General features: G+C 35.3%; 1 protein-coding gene across 3 annotated transcripts in view; it reads left to right on the top strand.

Annotated features, from left to right (window-relative positions):
* LOC131942714 (uncharacterized) overlaps positions 1–22,084 on the top strand; it is a 34,184-nt gene extending 12,100 nt beyond the window's left edge. For 2 of the 3 annotated variants that reach the window (XM_059302632.1, XM_059302630.1), the window contains exons 2-5: positions 2,915–2,981; positions 4,457–4,522; positions 17,895–18,028; positions 20,699–22,084. In XM_059302632.1, the coding sequence (XP_059158615.1) occupies positions 2,915–2,981; positions 4,457–4,522; positions 17,895–18,028; positions 20,699–20,865 (434 nt within the window). In that variant the 3' untranslated portion in view covers positions 20,866–22,084. Of the gene's footprint in view, positions 1–2,914; positions 2,982–4,456; positions 4,523–12,008; positions 12,215–13,438; positions 13,506–17,584; positions 17,651–17,894; positions 18,029–20,698 lie in introns of those variants that run through there. The other variant, XM_059302631.1, reaches the window with a different exon arrangement.
* Positions 22,085–23,543: the final 1,459 nt, after the last annotated feature.

The raw sequence follows: 23,543 nt of genomic DNA, 5'->3' as shown, positions 1-23,543 counted from the left end.
GAATGCCTAGGGGTGTCACAAAAATCTCACCATGTCCGGGAAAAATCGGGAAATGGGTCAAAACTGACCAGTCGTATTTCCCTATATAATCTTTGTATTTTATGGGGAAAACAGGGTAATTTCAACAACGATTTTATGGTGCTTAGTCTCTGTACATCAGGCTTATTTTTTGCATGCTTATAGATAAATGGTCATGCCTTGTGGAAAAACTGTTCGTTTGACTCAAAACCCTCGACGATGGCTAAAAATTGACTGCGAGTGAAATTCTCTTAACATGAGAGATATTACGAAACAAACTTTTGCCGAACGACCCCCCTTGATATTTTGTCAGATGGTAGAAGAACGCATAGGGGTGTTAGAAAAAACTCGCCATATCCGGGAAAAATCTGGAAATGGGTCAAAACTGACCAGTCGTATTTCCATATATAATGTATGTGTTTTATGTGAAAAACAGGGTAATTTCAATACAAATTTTAGGGTACTTAACCTCTGTATATCCGTCTAATTTTTTTGCATGCACCTCTATAGATGACTAGACCGTATGGAAAAACTGTTGGTCAGACTCAAAGCCCTCGTTGTGAACTTTCCAATATTTTCTCTGAAAACGGACTTTAAAAAACAAACAACAACAACATCATTTTCTCTAAAATTAGCATTACTGTTTAAATTTAAGCACTCCACACCTCAGCCATCACTAAATAATTAATTATTCAAATTTTCAAATGCTTTTTGAAACCTAAGCGAAGCTAGGCAGTATGCCTAGTACTTAAATAATTTATAATTATACTTATGGAAACAATTTATAATTAAGATCAGACTCCGACACACAAACTAAATGGCATATAAGGCATTTGAATTAATATGCTATGCACAGTTTCCTCATGCTAAACAGCTTTCATTTTTACTGCATTAATACGCTTAAGGTATTAATGCATTGATTTTTGGTTGAGTCATATACCAGTAAGGGCTAAATGGTGTCCATACACAAGGCGTATAACAGTTTAGTTATTGTAAAAAGGGGCGAGATGGTGATTCAGGTGAGGATTAACCGCTGTCCTCAATTAAGGATAGACTATACGGATACAAGTTCGTTCGAAGTCTCGGAGTCAACTCAGCCCTGTTCGGTACCTGACTCGAGTCTGGGAAAGTAAGACGACTAGAATACACCCTACAACACATCGAGTTAAGCGAAATAGGTCCACTCTGTTTAATCTGCACTATTGGCCGACTGGTCGGAAATGGTATATGCATAGGCACCACGTGCAGTCACCTCAACTTGAACCAGGTACCCACCACAGCTGGGTAGACTCGGCAACGTTTTACGAACTTGAGATCGATAGTCGGTATAGATGCCCTAATTTTGACAATATTAATTTAGCCCCCAAACTCAATTACTACACATTCAAAGTAAAGGGTGTATCTGAATATTAAGACAACCCTTCTATTTCCACAATTATTTATCAGGCATATTAAAGAAATTGTGTTCCCCAGTACGGTTCAGTTTTAACCTATTTTATTTTTCACTAACGTTGGAGTTCTGTTTACAAATTTTTTGATCTTGAATAACCTACCGCAATGTTTAAAATAAGCGCGTGCTCAAACACACATACACACAGACATCCACACATCCCCCGCACATATACAACAAAACAGCCCATCAATTCTAGTGCAACAGGTGTTAGGATAAAAATTAACCTGTTAGTTTTTTTTCAAACGGAGGACAGCAATACTCGTTCGGGTAGCGGCGTTATGCACGTGCGATGTATGGAGATTGTAATCAATAACACGGATGGCCCACGAGCCAGCTTGTGGCATGTTTTTTTTTTCTTCAGACGATGTCGTGGTTTTTGCTGACTAATTGTGGACTTGGTCATTACCGGCGACTTAGCGACAAAGGGTGCGGGGGTTAAATTTTCGAAAAAAAAATTTTGTGGGTAGCTACGCAGTGCCGCATTCAAGACGGACTCCAGTTTGATGTCACCCAGGAATGACGTCAAGCATTAGCACTCGGTTTTTATCTCCTCCTTGTAACTCCATCCCTCCAATGTAAGACGCAGGTCTGAAAAGGACATCAAATTTCCAACTCTCCCTAAAAACGCACAGGCTTTTTATGAAAATTAACACCTTTCAGATCAATCGTGATTTGCCCTAACTTCACATCATAATATTCCACCCTTTGCCAACCGCATACAAATACCTGTATGAAGTCACCGGTAACGCTGGTATAATAAATATCCCCACATTATTTTCATTGTGGGGGGGAGAGGGGGGGAGTGAAAGACCTGAGTCTGTGACGGGGACATGATGAGGTTCTCAGAACACGTGACTCTGTAGATGGAAGGAACATTTAACACAATCTAACTCATAAGAGCTTGTCCCCCTAATGTCACCCAGTAGTGTTGAGGTGGTTGAGGGCACATTTCATACATTACAACTTTCTTGAGTTCCATGTACAAATATACACCCCCATGGATATCAACACCCTAGATTTAAACCCTTATGACAACAATCAACCAGATATACAACCCTCTGGTCATCAACCCCTAACACCAAAGCACACTGCTTCCATAGGTTTATGTCGTGTACTTTGGATATTAAAAAAGTAACCGTTTGTATCGGATAGAAAAAATCCATTTGTTTCCTTTGACCATAGTTTAGTAAGGCCGATCGTGCAAAATCTACCTTCCTAGGCCTACTGTAGCCCTTCATCAAAGCGTCGTAGACTAAGGTTGGACGAGGCATAGAACACAGTTGAGTTCTTGGTTACAAACTATGGGCTCCTTGTTTAACCACGGGATTCAAAATATCCAGTGTAATTAATTTCTAAATATTCAGTGTAATTAATTTCTAAATATTCAGTGTAATAGTCTAAATATACAGTGTAATTCATTTCTAATTTTAAAAATTATTCCAGTGATGTGGATCGCAACAGTCCTCATTCTCAAAGACTACAGCAAGAGCTATGTTGGATATTACCTCATGTAAGTAATTAGTCTTTTCGATATTACATCATGTAAGTAAGTCTTCTTTTCGATATTACATCATGTAAGTAAGTCTTTTTTTCGATATTACATCATGTAAGTAAGTCTTCTTTTCGATATTACATAATAAAAGTCTTCTTTTCGATATTACATCAAGTAAGTCTTCTTTTCGATATTACATCATGTAAGTAAGTCTTCTTTTCGATATTACATCATGTAAGCAGGGTTTTTTCTGATTCATTACACCTTATCTAAGTAAGCCTCCAATGTTTCAAGCAAGAAAGTCATCAATATAGATGTAAGTCATATTTGCTGCATGGCTGTTGGGTTATATTCATGATAATTAAGACGTTCCTTATGAAAGTTTTAGTGTGCAATCAAGGTATTCCTTTTGGATGTTATTTGATTTAACCAAGACATTCCCCCCTCCCCTGCCCTCAACCTGTATTAAGCCATTACTCTCCCACCCTGAATCCTCATAAGTCCTTCTTCGACACCTAGCAAATTTTATAAAACTTAGAGCAATCAAACAACACATTTACATTATACAAGACATGAACTACAACCTGTATTACAAGGATGTAGGCCTTTCTTCTAATCACTCATTAGTCTGGTGGATCTAGGGATGTGTGAGGATACACAGTTTTTCCCATAACATTATACCTAGTTACTAACTGTAAAAGGTGGTGTGACTAAACACTCATTATAAGCCCTCTGATTGTATCGATAAATCCTGGTTAGGCCTGTACTCCAGGCTGAATTATTGGTTATTTTAATAATTATTTCAACCCTACGGAGGATTAGAAAAATTTGGATATAAATGAGAACTTGTTTGAAAGCATGAAGGCGGTTCTTTTACTATAATCATAGATATAAATGCCGGTTTATCACTTTGTTGGTCTGGTAGATGTTTGTAGTTAAAGATGTTTGTAATTTCTGTTGACCGGAAGTAATTATTTAAGCTATTTCCGATTTCTCAAAAAAATGCATATGAACTAATAAAGTACTAATATTCCGTACTTTTAAATACATATTGTAGGCCGTTCACTTGGTGCGCAATTCTTTTTTCTACGAGATTAAACTCAATTTTTAAAAGTTTAAGTAATTAAAAATGGATTAAAAATTTTGTTTATATCCCAAGTTGCCATCCTCCGTAGTGTTATATAAGAATATTCGAGAATGTTTAGGGGAAATCATTCCCGCTTTATTTTTATTGTTTTAATTTTTTAATAAGCAATAGGCCGGAATAAAATTAAGAAATCTGAAATTATTTTTTTTACAAGTAACAAAAATATTCTTAAATTTTAAAAATGAAAACAACTGAAAAAAAGTCTAGCTTGACTTGTTGATTTGCGATGGTTTAATAAAGATATGCGTTGGGTTTTTAATTATAATTTAGCAATTTTTGTTTTTTACAGGGGGTTGATTTTGACGTGTGTGTTAGTTTTGTAACGATTTTGTTTTATTTACAACAGCGGTTCCTCTACACTGGTCTTATTTTTTGAGCTGACCTGGATACTGGACAAGTCAGCCTGTTGTGTGTGAGTAGTTCTATATGTTGTGTAAGAGTAAGGTCTATATGTTGTGTATGAGTAGGTTTATATGTTGTGTGTTAGGTCTATAAGTTGTGTCTGAGTAGGTCTATATGTTGTGTGTGAGTAGGTCTATATGTTGTGTGTTAGGTCTATATATTGTGTGTGAGTAGGTCTATATGTTGTGTCTGAGTAGGTCTATATATTGTGTGTGAGTAGGTCTATATGTTGTGTCTGAGTAGGTCTAGATGTTGTGTGTGAGTAGGTCTATATGTTGTTGTGTTAGTAGGTCTATATGTTGTTGTGTTAGTAGGTCTATATGTTGCGTGTTACGTCTATATGTTGTGTCTGAGTAGGTCTATATGTTGTGTCTGAGTAGGTCTATATGTTGTTGTGTTAGTAGGTCTATATGTTGTGTTAGGTCTATATGTTGTGTGTTAGTAGGTCTATATGTTGTGTGTGAGTAGCTCTATATGTTGTGTGAGTAGGTCTATATGTTGTGTGTGAGTAGCTCTATATGTTGTGTGAGTAGCTCTATATGTTCTGAGAGTAGGTCTATATGTTGTCTCCCTGATCAACTTCTATAAATATTCTATTCCAGGAGACAAGGCTGCTGTTGTCTCTCCTGATCTATTCATATAACTTTTCTATTTCAGGAGACATGGGTGCTGTTGCCGCATCTGGTCATACATCATGTGGGTGGACAACTGGAAGAAGTTTATCCTCTACGTTCTTCTGTCCATCCCTCTCTTCCTGGATGAGAATCGTCTGTCGCTCAGTGTAGTCAGTGGTGAGGGTGTTAGTCTATTACATTGTCAGGGGTGGGGTGCTAGTCTCTTACATCGTCAGGGGTGGGGTATTGGTCTCTTACTTTGTTAGGAGTGGGGGTGTTAATCTATTGCATTGTCAGTGGTGGGGGTGTTAGTCTCTTACATAGTCAGAGGTGGGTTTTTTTTATTCTCTTACATTGTCAGGGTGACACAAAGACAAAGTGGCTATCCCGACAAGGGGGGGGGGGCAAGGGTGCAAACTATAGAGAAAACAATGCTACGTACAGCTAGATTAACAACAGAATATAGATAAACATCATTAGTATTAAATGTGAACACAGAGCTTTTAAAGGGGGTGTATCGAGGGTGACACCAACTGCAAAATTTACAGAGAATAAAATAGGGGGGTGTTGACACCATGCGATGCCGCACCGGATGTCAACCGACTTAGCGACTTCTTTGAAACTATTTATTATTATTTTAACAACACATTTATGAAAGTCGAGTGACGTGTTGCAACTTTTATCGAGTCGGTGTAAACTGGCCTTTTTTCCAGGTCTGCTTGTTGATTTTTTACTCCATATATTTCAGTGTCCACTTGATGCTCCACTTTTGATGCTACACTTTTGATGCTCCACTTTTGATGCTTCTCTCGATATATTTTCCATGTTAACTTTTGATTCTCCTCTCCCGATGTTTTCCAGAACTTTAGTTTTTTTCTCCTCTCTGTATATTTTCCAGATCTAATTTTTGTTTTACTCTCCGTATATTTTCCATGTCTAATTTTGATTTTCCTCTCCCAATATTTTCCAGGTCTACTTTTGATTCTCCTCTCCACCTTGTACCTCATCAAGACTTTCCAAAGTCACGTGTTTGTCCGCGATATATCCACTCAGACGGACATGACCTCTAACACCGTGGATTCATCGGAAATTTCCAAAGATGAAGGAGCACACAAGAGCAAATAACTCTAGTTTATATTATTTTACTTTTGTTTTCCTTTTATTGGGATATTAGGCTTTTAATATACATCTGAAACTGGGCGGTACATTTATTACCGAAACACCAACGTTAAGAAACATGGAGTCACTATATTGTTTTTCTTTTCTTCGTTAGTTACTAAGCTTCGATACAGTTAATGAAGCTTAAGTTTACTAACATTTCTCCCAGTGTAATAGCGAAACTTCCAATACAGTTGAACTTTTTACGTCCTATATGTTAGTATGTTATTTTTACACGAGATTATAGGGCTTTTCATTAACTATAAAAAGGAAGTGTCCATAGTAGTCAATTTTTGTTTTACTGGTGATCAAGTACAGTTTTTTAAGTTTCTTTCGCATTTTGTTGAGGAAATTATTTTCTTTTTTTATTACTTTGAGACTCTTGACGTGAAAGAACAATTTCTTAATGTTGAAGAACTGGATTGGTGTTAGATGTTTAATCTTACAGGTGTCTTCATATCCTAACTCTTCCTGCTATAGCTTCTCAAATAGAAATACGTATCTTCATATCCCAATTATTCCTGCTATAGTTTCTCAAATAGCAAAACGTGGCTTAATATCCCAACTCTTCTAACTATAGAATCTCAAACGGCCAAATGTGCCTTCATATCCCTAACTGCTATAGAATCTCAAATAGCAAAACGTGACTTCATATCCTAACTCTTCTAGCTATAGAATCTCAAACAGCCAAATGTGCCTTCATATCCCAACTCTACTAGCTATAGAATCTCAAATAGCAAATAGTAGTCCTGTAGTCCTCCTCAGATACGTGGTACAACTACACTATTACTGCCAAAGTAATTTGTTTGTTTAATTATTCTGCACCGTACATTTAAGACTGAGGCACAAAGCATTATGTAACATGAAAAAAGGGGTTAGCACTATAAAAAAAATGGCATTCCAATTCTTCTTCTTTTTTTTTTTGTTTGTTTCAACCGTTTTCTTTTTTATGTTAATGTACATGTAAAAAAAAATTCAAATCGATACAAATTTTTTGTGTTCACGGTTTTAATGTTTATTTAAGAGCTGCGGGAATATCCGCTGTGTTGCCGTATTCATTTTGTTCAACGCATTCTTTTTTACAATAAACCGGGAGTGATCTCCCCTAACCTTTCTCGAATATTCTTATATAAAATAACAGGGGATGGGAACTCGGGCTATAGACATGATTTTTAATCCATTTTAAATACTTAAAGTTTTAAAAATAGAATAAAATCTCGTAGACAAATTTATTGCACACCAAGTGAACGCCAAATAAAAAAGCGCATAATAGTGCGCAATATTATTAGTACTTTTAAAATTTACATTAGTTTTTTGAGAAATCGGAAGTAGCGTAAATTACTACTTTCGGCCAACGGAAATTACTCAAAATTTAACAGAAGGTAGAGAATTAGATCTTTTACTTACATGTGAAATTTCATTTATCTATCTGAAATAGTACTCAAGTTATAGGCTTTTGAAAAATTCGAAGTAGGAAAAGTACCACTTCTGGTTATCGGAAATCGCTCAAAATTTGATACTGATCAACGATTTTGATAAAATACTTATATATGAAATTTCATCAACCTAGCTGTAACGGTACTCAAGTTATCGTGTTTACACACGGACACACACACAGACAGACAGACAGACAGACACACAGACATACAGACAAGATTGCAAAATTATGTTTTTCTGTATCAGTGAGGTGTAAAACGTCGAGATTTGTAAAAATCTCGATTTTTTTGCACGATTACAAGACTTTCTCTATACTTCGTATATACGAGAAAGTAAAAATAAAGCTTAGCTGGATTTTTACAAGCTTTTATTTAACTCACTTCCTCTGTCTGTCGACAGTCTGTCGTCAGTCGTCAGTCTAGATCGAAACGCCGGAGTGAAAATTCGGTCACTTCTACTTGACCGATACGATTCACATTTGACACGTGGGTCAAGACATGAAGACAATGCAATCTGAATTAATTTTTTATGAATTAATTAAAATTTGGACCGAATTAGTAGGCATGTCTATTCAACCACACCACACGCGTCATCACGTTCAATAGCTGCGCCATCACGTTCAATGGCTGCGCCATCACGTTCAGTAGGCGCGCAATGGTTTTTAGTCATGTAACTCTATTGTAAATAAAACATGTAAAGTACTGAAAAAAAAATTTCATAAAAAACGTTTTAATAACAAGCTTTTCTGTAATAATGCACTAAAAAGTAGAAAATAAATTATAGACTACTATTTAAATAACTAGAAAGAAAAGCGTGGGTGTCTTCCATTACATTAGTAAAGGTATCCAATAGATACTAAAGTGACCCACGCTTTTCTTTATAGTTATTTAAATAGTAGTCTATAATTTATTTTCTACTTTTTAGTGCATTATTACATAAAAGCTTGTTATTAAAACGTTTTTTATGAATTTTTACTTTCTCGTATATACGAAGTATAGAGAAAGTCTTGTAATCGTGCAAAAAAAAAAAAATCGAGATTTTTACAAATCTCGACGTTTCACACCTCACTGATACGGAAAAACATAATTTTGCAATCTTGTCCGTATGTCTGTGTGTCTGTCTGTGTGTCTGTGTGTCTGTGTGTCTGTCTGTCCGTGTGTAAACACGATAACTTGAGTACCGTTACAGCTAGGTTGATGAAATTTCATATATAAGTATTTAATCAAAATCGTAGATCCGTATCAACTTTTGAGCGATTTCCGATAACCGGAAGTGGTACTTTTCCTACTTTGAATTTTTCAAAAGCCTATAACTTGAGTACTATTTCAGATAGATAAACGAAATTTCATATGTAAGTAAAAGATCTAATTCTCTACCTTCTATTAAATTTTGAGTCATTTCCGTTGACTGGAAGTAGTACTTTACGCTACTTCCGATTTCTCAAAAAACTAATGTAAATTTTAAAAGTACTAATAATATTGCGCACCATTATGCGCTTTTTTATTTGTCGTTCACTTGGTGTGCAATTAATTTGTCTACGAGATTTTATTCTATTTTTAAAACTTTAAGTATTTAAAATGGATTAAAAATCATGTCTATAGCCCGAGTTCCCATCCCCTGTTATTTTATATAAGAATATTCGAGAAAGTTTAGGGGAGATCACTCCCGGTTTATTTTGACGTGAATTTTGTTGAATTTATTATTTTATTTAAAAAACCTAATGTTAATTTGGTTTAGATATTTTAAAAATAGTATTGTAATTTTCGATAGATTAATAGTTTCAGTGTAATTCGGTTGGGTGTGATTATGTGAATTACTTAGCGCACATAAGCATGGCTTAAAGCTTAATAATCAAGAATGGATTTAGTAGGCATTCTGGGGCTTTATATGATGGGGTGGGGTTACTTTGTTATTCACAAGCACTTCATTAAATTTAAGGAAAGGAGATGGTTAACTTTGACTTTGAGTTCGGGCTTCTAACTATCAGAACTCTAACAACATATACTACTTACTTCCAGCATATAAAATACTATTTTAACATCCAGTTCGGGGGGTGGTGTGGGTTGGGGAGAATTATTGAGGTAGGTGTTGCACATTCTGTAGATGCGCTCAACGTAAGCATCAGTTACAGAATATCAGAGTTTTTTCCAGGCATCTCTGCGGGGTTGGGGGGTTAACCGTTCCCCCAAAGAAAGTCTAAAGCCCCCCCCCCCCCCCCCCCACGAAAATATCAAGTGCCTGGGAGTAAAACGTCTGATAGAAACACTGCAGAAAACACAAAGATTTAATAACAGAAATCAGCGTTTACATCGACTATGTTTCGCTGAGTGGCTGGCTTACACAGGTACACCCGTAAGATCCATGGCAACAGGTTTCATAAGAAAACCTTATAGTGTGTGATTGATGACTATCTGAATGGTACAATAGTGTGTAGCTGAAAGAGCCAAAACGTTAGCGGTTTGTTTAGTTACTACGGACACGCACGGCAGGGACGATTTGTTTTGGAACTGCTGATAGGGTCAAGGTTGTAATTAAGACGGTCAGGGTTAGGGTAAGAAGTAGAGAAAAGGTCAAGGTTAGGTTAAGTTACGTGGGACTTGGGTTTTGGCAAGAGTTAGTGTTGCAACACTAGTCAGAAAAATGCCAATGCAAGGACCAATTCGAGGTTCAACAAATGAAGGACATCATGTGTATACCATCCATTACTGTTCAAAGCCTAATATACAGTGTTTCTTTCAGACTTTTTCTCTCCGGGTAAAAGTGGGGTCACTAAATATTTCTTTTTGGGGGGGAGGAGGTGGGGAGAGCCTAACTAAATTTTCCTTTCCGGGGGAGGGGACGGACACTGGTAAAAGTATACATTTATTATTAAAATATATTCAATTTCGTTTGGGGGGGGGGTAGACTTTCTTCGGCTAAGGTATTTTAGAACTTTAAAGTCTAACAATGCCTTAGTATGTTCAAGTTAATCCGAACAACAGAATTAACCCCTAAATTGATAGTTTGTACATTTCCAACCAAAGATTCTCAGTTTAATTAATAGAAGGTCAATTTAGTTACTACAAATCCAAACATTCTTATAGAAGTTAAAATACTACAGTTCTGTATCACATCTAGCTAGGCCCAGCTAGTTAAAGATATAATCACGCAATTTCAGGTCTTTTAGCCTTTAATGATATTATTGATCACACTTTGTTTCTGTAAATAAATAAAATCAGCCCATGTTAACTACATTGTTTGGCGTGTTTAAAATTATATTGCCTTGTTTTTACTGCTTGGTAATGAAAATATTTGTATCTAATACTTTATTAACACATAGAAATATAAAATTCATATACACATAACAAATGCTATTTGGGTTTTTGTTTCTCCAACTCATAGTTAGTGAATATGCAATTTAAAATTCCAATCTATTTTATTATTTTTAATTTTAATAGCGGTAAGCGAAATAATAAATGTAAAGATGCTTACTATTGTTAGATATTTTGTCTGAGATCAGTTGTCCATGTCATCATTTGTCCTGATATATTTTGTCTTGATATCTTTTGTCCATGATAGCATTTGTACTCGAGATATTTTCTCCTCACATCTTTTGTTCTGAGATCATTTGTCAGTGAGATATTTTGTTTGAGATATTTTCTCTGAGATCATTTGTCCTTTCACCGATAAAACATGTCATTATAAGAGTAGCGCACCTTAACTCCTTGTTATTGATTACTTTTGTACAATTACCGAATAAAAAAAAACAAATTCAAGCACGATGCATATTAAAATAACCATTATTTAACGAAACAACGCTTTTTATTGATTTCCGACTGTCCATGGTGTGTGTTAATCGTCGAATTCATCGAGATCTAATAAGCATACAACATGTGTTGACTGTTGATGCAGAAAAATAATTAGTTTTTATTTCTGAAATCCAAGTGTTATATAACGAAGTCTGAAATGTTATCGGTATTGCTTGATCCTCAATACTGTAAAACACTTGACCAATTCACCACTTTATACAGTCACCATTCACTACCTGACCTATTGTAGGCATATATATATATATATATATATATATATATATATATATATATATATATATATATATATATATATATATATATATATTGTGTGTGTGTATGTGTGTCGCCAACTTCGTTATTAATGTTTTTTTACTTAATAGAGCAAGAGCAATTGCTTTTCGATTTTGTAATGCAATTACTTTTGTAATTGCTTTTTATTCAGCTTATAAAGCCTGCATGTGTTAGCAGAAATTTCGTATGAATTGCAGATCCAATTACTGGTGTAGTTGTGATCTGGTTGGATGTGCTGTGCGTGTTAAATGACGAGGAGATTTGTTGGGTAGTTTGTTTGCCAACATTCACGCTTGAGGATGAGTTCGGAGAGCACGCCCCTACAGAAGGAGGAGGAGACGTCTTCCCAGTCTTATATTCTCACTAATATAACGCTGATTGCGCGTTTATTTGGAGTTATAACTGTTGCCGGTATTTTATTATTTACCTTCATGTATCTTTTGAGGTGAACTTCTTGTTTTGAAGTTATCACCATGGTAAAATATAATTCATATTATATTTTCAGAAATACGTAAATGAACATCTCTTTTTAATGTGCTTTTAACGATAGAAGTTGCTTTTTTTAAAATAATTTATTATTACATATTACTGTACCCACCAGATTGAAATGAATCGCTTAATATATGAATACTTTTTTGTTGTAGTCCGAAAATGCGCTCGTGCTATTTGGCAATTTATACTTTAATTATTTATAATTATACTTATGGAAACAATTTATAATTAATATCAGACTCCGACACACAACCTAAATGGAATATAATGCATGTGAATTAATATGCTATGCACAGTTTCCTCATGCTAAACAGCTTCCATTTTTACTGCATTAATAAGCTTAAGGTATTAATGCATTGAATTTTGGTTAAGTCATATACCAGTAAGGGATAAATGATGTCCATCCACAAGGCTTATAACAGTTAAGTTATTGTTACAAGAAGCGAGATGGTGATTAATTAGGATTAAACGCTGTCCTCAATTAAGACGAGACGTGCAGGATTTATTCGTCTACAATCCGACGATGCGTTTTAGTTATCGACAAATTTGCAATCCACAAGTAAGACGAGTGTACTTAGTTCAGGGTAAATTCAAGAAAACAAATAAGATGATATATTTTAGTTGAGGATTAATCCCAGTCGAAAAATCACGCGAGAAGCTGTTTTATGGTTAAGGCTAATCCACATCCAGCGATCTGTGCTTAGTGGTCAATAAACGTAAACAGGAGACTTTGGTTTATGGTAAGGATTAGTGTATAAGGAGGTTCTCAGAACACGTGACTCTGTAGATGAACGGTAGATTTTATACAATGTAACACGTCAGAGCTTGTCCCCCTAATGTCACCCAATAGTGTGGGGGTGGTTCAGGGCACATTTCATGAATTACAACTTTCTTGAGTTCCATGTACAAATATATACCCCCATGGATATCAACTTATGACATCAATCAACAAGATATACAACCCCCCAGGTATCAATCCCTAACACCAAAGCACAATGCTTCCATAGGTTTATGTCGTGTACTAAGGTTAGGCGAGGCATAGAACACAGTTGAGTTCTTGGTTACAAGTTATGCGCCCCTTGTTTAACCACGGAATTTTAAATATTCGTGGTATTAATTTTCTAATTTTTTAAATTACTCCAGTGATGTGGATCGCAACAATACTCATTATCAAAGACCATAGCAAGAGCTATGTTGGATATTACTTCATGTAAGTAAGTCGTCTTTTCGATATAACATCATGCAAGTAAGTCTTCTTTTCGATATTACATTATGTGTGTTTTTTTTATATTACATCATGTAAGTAAGACTTCTTTTCGATTTTACACCATGTAAGTAAACTTCTTTTCGATATTACATCATGTAAGTAAGTCTTCTTTTCGATACTACATCATGTAAGTAAGTCTTCTTTTTGATATTACATCATGCAAGCAGTTTTTCTGATGAATTAGACTTTAACTAAGTAAGCCTCCAATGTTTCAAGCAAGAAAGTCATCAACATAGATGCGCTGCATGGCTGTTTGGTTTTATTCATGGTAATCTAGACGTTCCTTTTGAATGTTTTGTATGTAATCAAGATATTCCCTTTGGATGTTATTTGATTTAACCAAGACATTCCCCCCTCCCCCGCCCTAAACCTGTATTTACTCTCCTGCCCAGAATCCTTACAAGTCCTTGTTCGACACGTAGCAAAGTTCATAAAACTTAGAGCAATCACACAACACATTTACAAGACATGAACTACAATCTGTGTTACAAGGATGTAGGCCTATCTTCTAATCCCTCATTAGTCTGGTGGATCTAGAGATGTGTTGGGATACGCAGTTTTCCCCATTACTTTACACCTAGTTACTAACTGTAAAAGGTGGTCTGACTAACCACTCATCTAATCCCTCTGATTAATTATAATTTTAGGTATAAATGCCGGTTTATTACAAGCTTTTATTTAACTCACTTCCTCGTCCTTCTGTCTGTCGTCAGTCTAGATAGAAACGCAGGAGTGAAAATTCGGACAGTTCTAATTGACCGATACGATTCACAGTTGGCACGTGGGTCAAGACATGAAGACAATGCAATCTGAAACTAAATTTGACTTAATTGGATGCCTAATTAATTTTTTATTAATTAATTAAAATTTGGACCGAATTATTAGGCATGTCTAGCCAACCACACCACACGCGTCATCACGTTCAATAGCTGCGCCATCACGGTACGTTCAATAGCTGCGCCATCACGTTCAGTAGGCGCGCAATGGTTTTTAGTCATGTAACTCTATTGTAAATAAAACATGTAAAGTACTGAAAAAAATTTCATAAAAAACGTTTTAATAACAAGCTTTTATGTACTAATGCACTAAAAAGTAGAAAATAAATTATAGACTACTATTTAAATTACTAGAAAGAAAAGCGTGGGTCTCTTCATAAACATTAGTAAAGGTATCCAATAGATACTAAAGTGACCCACGCTTTTCTTTCTAGTTATTTAAATAGTAGTCTATGATTTATTTTCTACTTTTTAGTGCATTAGTACATAAAAGCTTGTTGTTAAAACGTTTTTTATGAAATTTTTATTTTACTTTGTTGATCTGGTAGATGTTTGTAGATATACATGTTTGTAATTTCTGTTGACCGGAAGTAATAATATAAGCTATTTCCTATTTCTCAAAAAATGCATAATATGAATTTATAAAGTACTAATCCAAATTGTTTTCCGTTCACTTGGTGCGCAATTGTTTTTTCTACGAGATTAAATTCTATTTTAAAAAGTTTAAATATTTAAAAATTGATTAAAAATCATAACTATATCCCAAGTTGTCATCCTCCTTAGTGTTATATAAGAACTAGGCTACCCGTCATCCGTTGGATAACTGTGGGTTTCGGGGGTCATCCATAAAAAACATCACGTCTGTCACTTATCGTCACATAAAAACCAGACCCCACATTCAAAAAGTTTTTTTAAATCTTTTAAAACACCGAAAACACCGATTTCGGACTATCCCTTCATATACTGACGTCACAGGTGACCTACTCAACTCTACTTCACCTGCCCACTTTCCCGCCAAGTTTCAGACAACATGTTTTTATCGTTTAAAAAAAACTATTCCAGCCGAGCATTTCTCTGACCACACTATCCCTTCATATGCTGAGGACAAAGAAACAGATTAACTCTACTTCCATGTATCCCGCCAAGTTCAGAAAGGCACTTTATCATTCCCATCTAAAAAATAAAATAAAAATTGAAAACAAATATCATTGATATATTGGTCTAGAACCTGTGCTACCCGCATGCAAGCCGATTACACTAACAACTTAGCTCTTTAACTCGCGTCGTCACAGATGTTTTTTATACTATAGTTTAATACTTCAAGTCTCCTTTTTTTGCACTTGATTTACGCGCATAGATCTAGATCTAAGTCTAGTGTAGTAACTTTCAAATTTAATTTTATCTTAAATTAGCCAAACAAAGATTTATATAAAATAATGAAGGTTTGAAATTATCTAGATCTAGATAGAATTATCTAGATCTAGATTCCACGACTCGTTTGCTTAAGTGACTCTTAAGTCTAGTTTTTGCGTAACTCTTGCTAGATCTAGAATCTAGATCTAAACATTAGACCTGTTCTAGCTAGATAGATCTAGATCTAGATAGATAAATCACAAAGATTTATATCAAGTGTTTAAGGACTAAAAAATGTATTATGATTATAAAATGAATTGTATTTTTATCTAATTAATCTTTGGTATGTATCTAATTAATCTTTGGTTTGACCTAGATTCTAGATCTAGATCTATAAATAACTTGCTTGGCCACATGATATTTTAGATCTATAAATAACTTTCTTAGACAGATTGTAGAGCTAGAGAAATTTATTGTAAAACTAAATGAAAAAGACAGTTGAAAATTTATATAAGTGTTGGAACGTAATAAAAACAGCAAACGGACGTATTGTTAAAGTTATGGACGACAGAAAATTAGCTTTAGAATGCGTTAAACCTTTGAATGGGCCACAAAGTCAATGATCGAAGCCGCCATGTTATTGTACTAAAAAGTAAACAAAACTTATGACGTCACTATTCAGTCAAAGAAAGCCATTGTTCTAAAACTTTAAAATTAATGTGGTTAATCTACCTATGAATAAATCAATAAATTAATTAACGTCTTTAAATAAATTTGTGATTAACAGTCTGTCTGAAAACAAAAATTGTTCTCTACCTACATACTATTTGAAAGCTCTGCATATAGCGTAGATCCATTTACAATAGTCAATCAGACAAACAAAAAATAAAAAAATAAAAACACATAGAAATATTCAAACATGTAAAAAAAACTTGAGTTTTAGTAGGATATAGATATTCAAGAATGTTTAGGAGAGATCACTCTCGCTTTATTTTTATTGTGCTTTAATTTTTACTTTCTCGTATATACGAAGTATAGAGAAAGTCTTGTAATAGTGCAAAAAAAATCGAGATTTTTTTACAAATCTCGATGTTTTACACCTCACTGATTCGGAAAAACATAATTTTGCAATCTTGTCTGTGTGCCTGTGTGTCTGTGTGTAAACACGATAACTTGAGTACCGTTAGAGCTAGGTTGATGAAATTTCATATATAAGTATTTTATCAAAATTGTAGATCCTGATCAACGTTTGAGCGATTTCCGATAAACGGAAGTGGTACTTTTTCTACTTTGAATTTTTCAAAAGCCTATAACTTGAGTACTATTTCAGATAGATAAATGAAATTTCACATGTCAGTAAAAGATCAAATTCTCTGCCTTGTTTAAAATTTTGAGTAATTTCCGTTGACCGGAAGTACTAATTAACGCTATTTCCGATTTCTCAAAAAACGCACGTAAATTTATAAAGTACTAATAATATTGCGCACTATTATGCACATTTTATTAGGCGTTCACTTGGTGTGCAATTCTTTTTTTTTTTTACGAGATTCCATTCTATTATAAAAAGTTTAAGTAATTAAAAATGGATTACAAATATTGTCTATGTACTGAGTTGCCATCCCTCGTAGTTTTCTATTAGAATATTCGAGAAAGTTTAGGGGAGATCACTCCCGGTTTAGTTAATAAGTAATAAGCCAGATTAAAATTAAGTACATTGCTCATTTGTTAATTTACAAATAACAAAAATATTCTTAAAAATGAAAAAAAAACTGTTTGATTTGCGATGGTTTAATAAAGATTTGCGATGGGTTATTAAATATAATGAGCATTTTTTTAAGGGGGTTAATTCTAACGTGTGTTAGCTTTGTAACGATTTTCTTCTATTTACAACAGCGTTGCCTCTATACTGGTCAAATTTTTTGAGCTAACCTGGATACTGGACAAGTCAGCCCGCTGTGTGTGAGTAGTTCTATATGTTGTGTCTGAGCAGGTCTATATGTTGTGTATGAGTAGGTCTATATGTTGTGTGTGAGTAGGTCTTGTGGTTGAGTAAGTCTATATGTTTTATGTGACTAGGTCTATATATTTTGTGTGAGTAGGTCTATATGTTGTCTCCTCTGATCTATTTATATAACTTTTCTATTTCAGGAGACAAGGTTTGTATTATCGCCTCTGACCTACAACTTTAAATGTTCTATTTCAGGAGACAGGGCTGCTGTTGCCGCATCTGGTCATACATCATGTGGGTGGACAACTGGAAGAAGTTCATCCTCTACTTCACTCTGTCCATCCCTCTCTTCCTGGATGAGAATCGTCTGTCGCTCAGTGTAATCAGTGGTGAGGGTGTTAGTCTATTACATTGTCACGGGTGGGGTGCTAGTCTCTTACATAGTCAGAGGTGGGGGTGATACTGTCTTACATTTATATTGGGGTGATATGATTATAATGGAGGTGGGGCGCTGGTCTCTTACATTTACATCTTAAGGGGTGGGGGTCTTTCTTCATCAGGGGTGTGGGTATTAGTCTCTTACATTTACATCTTCGTTTACGTTTGCTATTATAATAACTTTTATACAGATTTATTATAACAAACTTCTACAATATTTAAATCTCAAACTATATATAGAAAAACTATTATCAGAGGGTGCGAGGGGTGCGGGCCGCACCAGGATAACATTTAGGGGGGGGGCACCAAGACAAAAAAAATTGCAAGATATTAATACTAATAGTTTCGCTGTCTGTCTATCTGTGTATGTATCTATCTGACAAAAACGCTATAGAGAAAACACAAGCAAATTAAAAACTTTCACGGTAAGACGGAAACGAAATATGACGTCACATTGGAGCACATAGTAGAAAATAATCTCAAGCCGGAGAGTGCTCACTGTAATATGACAACATTGATTCTCGAGTAAACATTGAATTAAAAAGCCAATTTTGTCTAATCTTAAAAGTGATTTGCGAGCAGAGTTTCTTTCATGCAATTATTCGGGTAGGGGCGAAGCCCCATTCCCGCCCCCCCCCCACCCAACTCAAAAGAAATGACGTCATCGATACTTTATAATAAAAAGACTCACATTAAGGCATAATTATTGTGTCTAATTTTATAAGCGTTTTGCGTGTAGAGTTTCTTTCATGCAATTCTCCGGGTAGTGGCTAAGCGCGACATCAGTGTTTCTTTCAGACTATTTTCTTCGCGGAGTGGGGAACTTTTTCTAATCTGAAAAGTGTTTTGCGTGCACAGTTTCTTTCATGCATCTCTTACGGTAGGGGTGAAGCCCCTCCCAGGTTCTTCCTTTAGTTTGTATGATCTACAAATGCGACCAGTGTTTCTTTCAGACTTATTCCTCCCTGGAGAGGGTGGGGGTACTTGAAATTTTCGGGTTCGGGGGTTGAATTTTCTGGGATGGGGTGGACACTGGGAAAAAAGTATATAATTATATTTCGTTGAATGGGACGGTAGATGTGCTTTGAGATGTGTGTGTGGGGAGGAGGGGGGGGGGCAAGTAGAATCGCCTTTTCCCTCATGATTGAGATTAGTTGGGGTATTTTTTTAACTTATATATTCAATAACGGTAACCTTACTGTCAATGTGAAGTAACTACGTGGAGATCAAGAATAAATCCGAATAAAGTACCGATTCTGGATAAAAATCCGTTTTCAATGTCATTTTCCGTTTCCGGTTAAATTGAATTAAGGTGGTGATTTTAGTTTAGGTTTTAGTTTAGAGAAAAGAGACAGCACTATCAACCTAGCGCCTGTTGTATCCTTCCTCAACGGGCCATTTTTCTCGTATGGAATAAATGTGGTTGGTTTTTTTTTGCCAGTTCAAAGGATGGTTAATTAGAGTTAACAAGTACTTGATGACAATCCCGATCAGGGGGGGGGGGGGGAGACAAGGATGACAGCATGACGTAAAGATGCAAACTATAGAGAAAATAATGTTACATACAGCTGGATTAACAACCGACTATAGATAAACGTCATTAGTATTAAATGTGAACACAAAGCTTTTAAAGGGGAAGGGGTGGAGGATGACACCAACTGCAAAATTTACTGAAAATTTTTATTTCTCTCTCCGTGTATTTTCCATGTCTACTTTTGATTCTCCTCTCCCAATGTTTCCAGATTTTTTTTATTCTCCTCTCTGTATATTTTCCAGGTCTAATTTTTATTCCTCTCTCCGTGTATTTCCCATGTATACTTTTGATTCTCCTCTACCAATCATTTCCAGAACCTTTTTACTTTCTCGTATATACGAAGTATAGAGAAAGCCTTGTAATCGTGCAAAGAAAAATCGAGATTTTTACAAATCTCGACGTTTTACACCTCACTGATACGGAAAAAAATAATGTTGCAATCTTTTCCGTATGTCTGTGTGTCTGTGTGTGTGTGTCTGTGTGTGTGTGTAAACACGATAATTTAAGTACCGTTACAGCTAGGTTGATAAAATTTCATATATAAGTATTTTATCAAAATCGTAGACCCGTATCTACTTTTGAACGATTTCCGATAACCGGAAGTGGTACTTTGTCTACTTTGAATTTTTCAAAAGCCTATAACTTGAGTACTATTTCAGATAGATACATGAAATTTCACATATAAGTAAAAGATCTAATTCTCTACCCACTTTCAAATTTTGAGTAATTTCCGTTGATCGAAAGCACTAACTATTTCCGATTTCTCAAAAACGAATGTAAATTTTTAATGTACTAATAATATTGCACACTATTATGCATATTTTGTTTTGTTGTTTGCTTGGTGCGCAATTCTTTTTTCTACTAGATTCTGCTCTATTTTTAAAAGTTTAAGTAAACAAAAATCATGTCTATATTTCAAGTTGCCATCCCACGTAGTGTTATGTTAGAATATTCGAGAAAGATTAGGGGAGATTACTCCCGGTTTATTTTATTCTCCTCTCTGTATATTTTCCAGGTCTAATTTGTATTCCTCTCTCCGTAAATTTTCCATGTCTTCTTTTGATTTTCCTCTCCCAATGTTTTTCAGGTCTACTTTTGATTATCCTCTCCACCTTGTACCTCATCAAGACCTTCCAAAGTAACGTGTTTGTCCGCGTTATATCCACTCAGACGGACACGGAGCATACCATGACCTCTAACACGGTGAATTCATCGGAAATTTCCAAAGATGAAGGAGCGCACAAGAGCAAATAACTCTAGTTTATATTATTTTACTTTTGTTTTCCTTTTATCGGGATATTAGGCTTTTAATACACATCTGAAACTGGGCGGTACATTTATTACCGAAACACCAATGTTAAGAAACATGGAGTCACCATATACTAAGCTTCGATACAGTTTGTGAAGCATACGTTTATTCACATTTTTCCCAGTGTAATAGCGAAACTTCCAATACAATTAAGTTTTTTACGTCCTATATGTTAGTATGATAACAATTTTTACACGAGATTATAGGGCTTTTCATGAACGATAATTTGGAAGTATCCATAGGAGTCAATTTTGTTTTACTGGTGATCAAGTACAGTTTTAAGTTTCTTCTCATTTTGTTGAGGAAGTTCTTTTCTCTTTTCTTTTTACTTTGAGTCTCCCGACTTGAAAGAACAATTTCTAAATGTTGAAGAATTGAATTGGTGTTAGATGTTTAATCTTACAGGTGCCTTCATATCCCAACTCTACCTGCTATAGAATCTCAAATAGCAAAACGTGGCTTCATATCCTAGCTCTTCCTGCTATAGCTTCCCAAATAGCAAAATACACCTGGATACTAAAGGGTGGAATTTACCTTATCCATGTACAAATGAATGTAGGAGAAGTAATGTTCATCCATTAATAGCTAGAGTGTGAATATTTGATAGTAGGTCCGCCGTCAATCTTCTTTATTAGCACTAGTTAGTACCTCGTCCAATACATTCCGTTAGTAGTGTTTTACCTTGTCTTTAAAAAAAATCGAACCACACACCGATATTGCAGCACCATAAAGGTTGTATTAATACCACACACATGCGACTGTACCACACAGATGTGGCGGCACCACACATATGTGGCGGCAACACATAGCTAAGAGGATTAAACATCCACTTAAAATTTTTAACATGATTACTTTTACGCTTAATATGTTCAAGTCAATCCGAACAACATAATTAACCCCTAAATTGGTAATTTATCCATTCCCAACCAAATATTCTCAGTTTAATCCATAGTAGGTCAATTTAATTACTGTAAATCTAAACATTCTTATGGAAGTTAAAACACTACAGGCCTGTTTCACTTCTAGCTAGGGTAAAGATTTAATCACGCAGGAGAGGATAGATGACTCTTAACATGTTTTGTTTTATAAGATTTCAAGTCTGTTTGCCTTTAATGATATTATTGATAACACTTTGTTTCTGTAAATAAACAAAATCAGCACATGTTAACTAAATTGTTTGGCATGTTTAAAAATTCTGTTGCCTTGTTTTCTCAGATTGGTAATATAAATATTTGTATTTAAAACGTTAACACCTTGGAATATAAAAATCAGATAACATAACAAATGCAATTTTGGTTTTTGCTACTCCAACTCTTAGTGAATATGTAATTTAAAATTCAAATTTATTTTATTATTTTTAATTTAATAAAAGTAAGGGAAATGATGTATGTAAATATTTTTCCTTTTGTTATGATTACTTCCCCAGAAATATTTTAAAACTTGTGAGATAGCAATATTTTATTATTAAACATTGACGTTTGTTAAATATAATTAACCATGCAGATCAGTTCGTAAACACAGTATGGGAAAATGATACTGGACATGAAGTATGTGGGGCCCTGTAACGTTGAAACAAGCTGTCCCCAAAGTGTTTAGAATGATGAGACTTGATGGTATCACACAGTATAGAGCCGTAGAAAACATGAAGTATAGAATGCCACTTTGGACCCGCCACATAACGCATAGAACAGGTTGGCCAAATAAAAACGTGTTTAAAATTCCCAAGGGTTGAATTATCAAACATGTCTGACTAGGTGCAATAAGTAAACACAAATGAGGTGGTAAAGATTTTCTGGTAATTATACATACATGTGTACACCAGTGTACGATCAAGCAGTCACCTGATCGTTATGTACACACAATCAAGTCCACAGAGTAGCGTACCTTGTTCTAGCACAAAAGCAGGTAAATACAAGGGTGTGCATTATACGTGTTACATGAGAGGGAGGGGCTGGTGTTTGCGTTTGTGCAGGGGCGGAGGGGCCGAGATAGAAATATGCATGTAGTTTACTAGACTTGAAGCGAGCTTTTGAATATGCTTTGTTGTTTTTTATCCGTTTCTTGAACAGTACCTTTGTATTTTTTTTCTAAAGTAACTTGTCTAGCCTACGTCTCTGTCCACGTTTAAATCATGGTTTGGCTTTTCTAGCAAACTTTTGAAAAAAGTCTACCCCCCCCCCCCCCTTGAACGAAATGGAATTCATATAGAAAACATACTTTTACCAGTGTACGCTCCTCCCCCCCCCCCCCCGGAAAATGGAAAATGCCCCAACCCAGGAAATATCAAGTGCAACCCCTCCCACCCACGGAGAAAAAACTCTGGAAGAAACATTGGCAGCAAATGCCACGACGCCCTCTTTATCACTCCCACCCCCCTGCTGTTGAAAAAGAATTGTAGCGTTGCTTAACTAGCAGTTTATTACAAGCATTATCATTGACCCCAAACATACCCCCATCCTACGCCACTCTCATCGAAACTGGTAAACTATATTGTCTGGCACCCTTGTTAGTCACGCCCCCCCCCCCCTCCCCCACCATATACCCAAATATGCCTGCTTCATTACTTATTGCTGAAATAGAAACGGGCAAATTATCGAAATGCAGGCTACATAAAGTTTGGAAG

This window comes from Physella acuta, unplaced genomic scaffold, assembly GCF_028476545.2.
Source record: "Physella acuta isolate Inbredline_101_S28 unplaced genomic scaffold, ASM2847654v3 ptg000421l, whole genome shotgun sequence".
NCBI classification, from domain to species: Eukaryota; Metazoa; Mollusca; class Gastropoda; family Physidae; genus Physella; species Physella acuta.
Note: the sequence above shows the minus strand (reverse complement) of the source record. Positions and strands in the feature narration are given on the sequence as shown.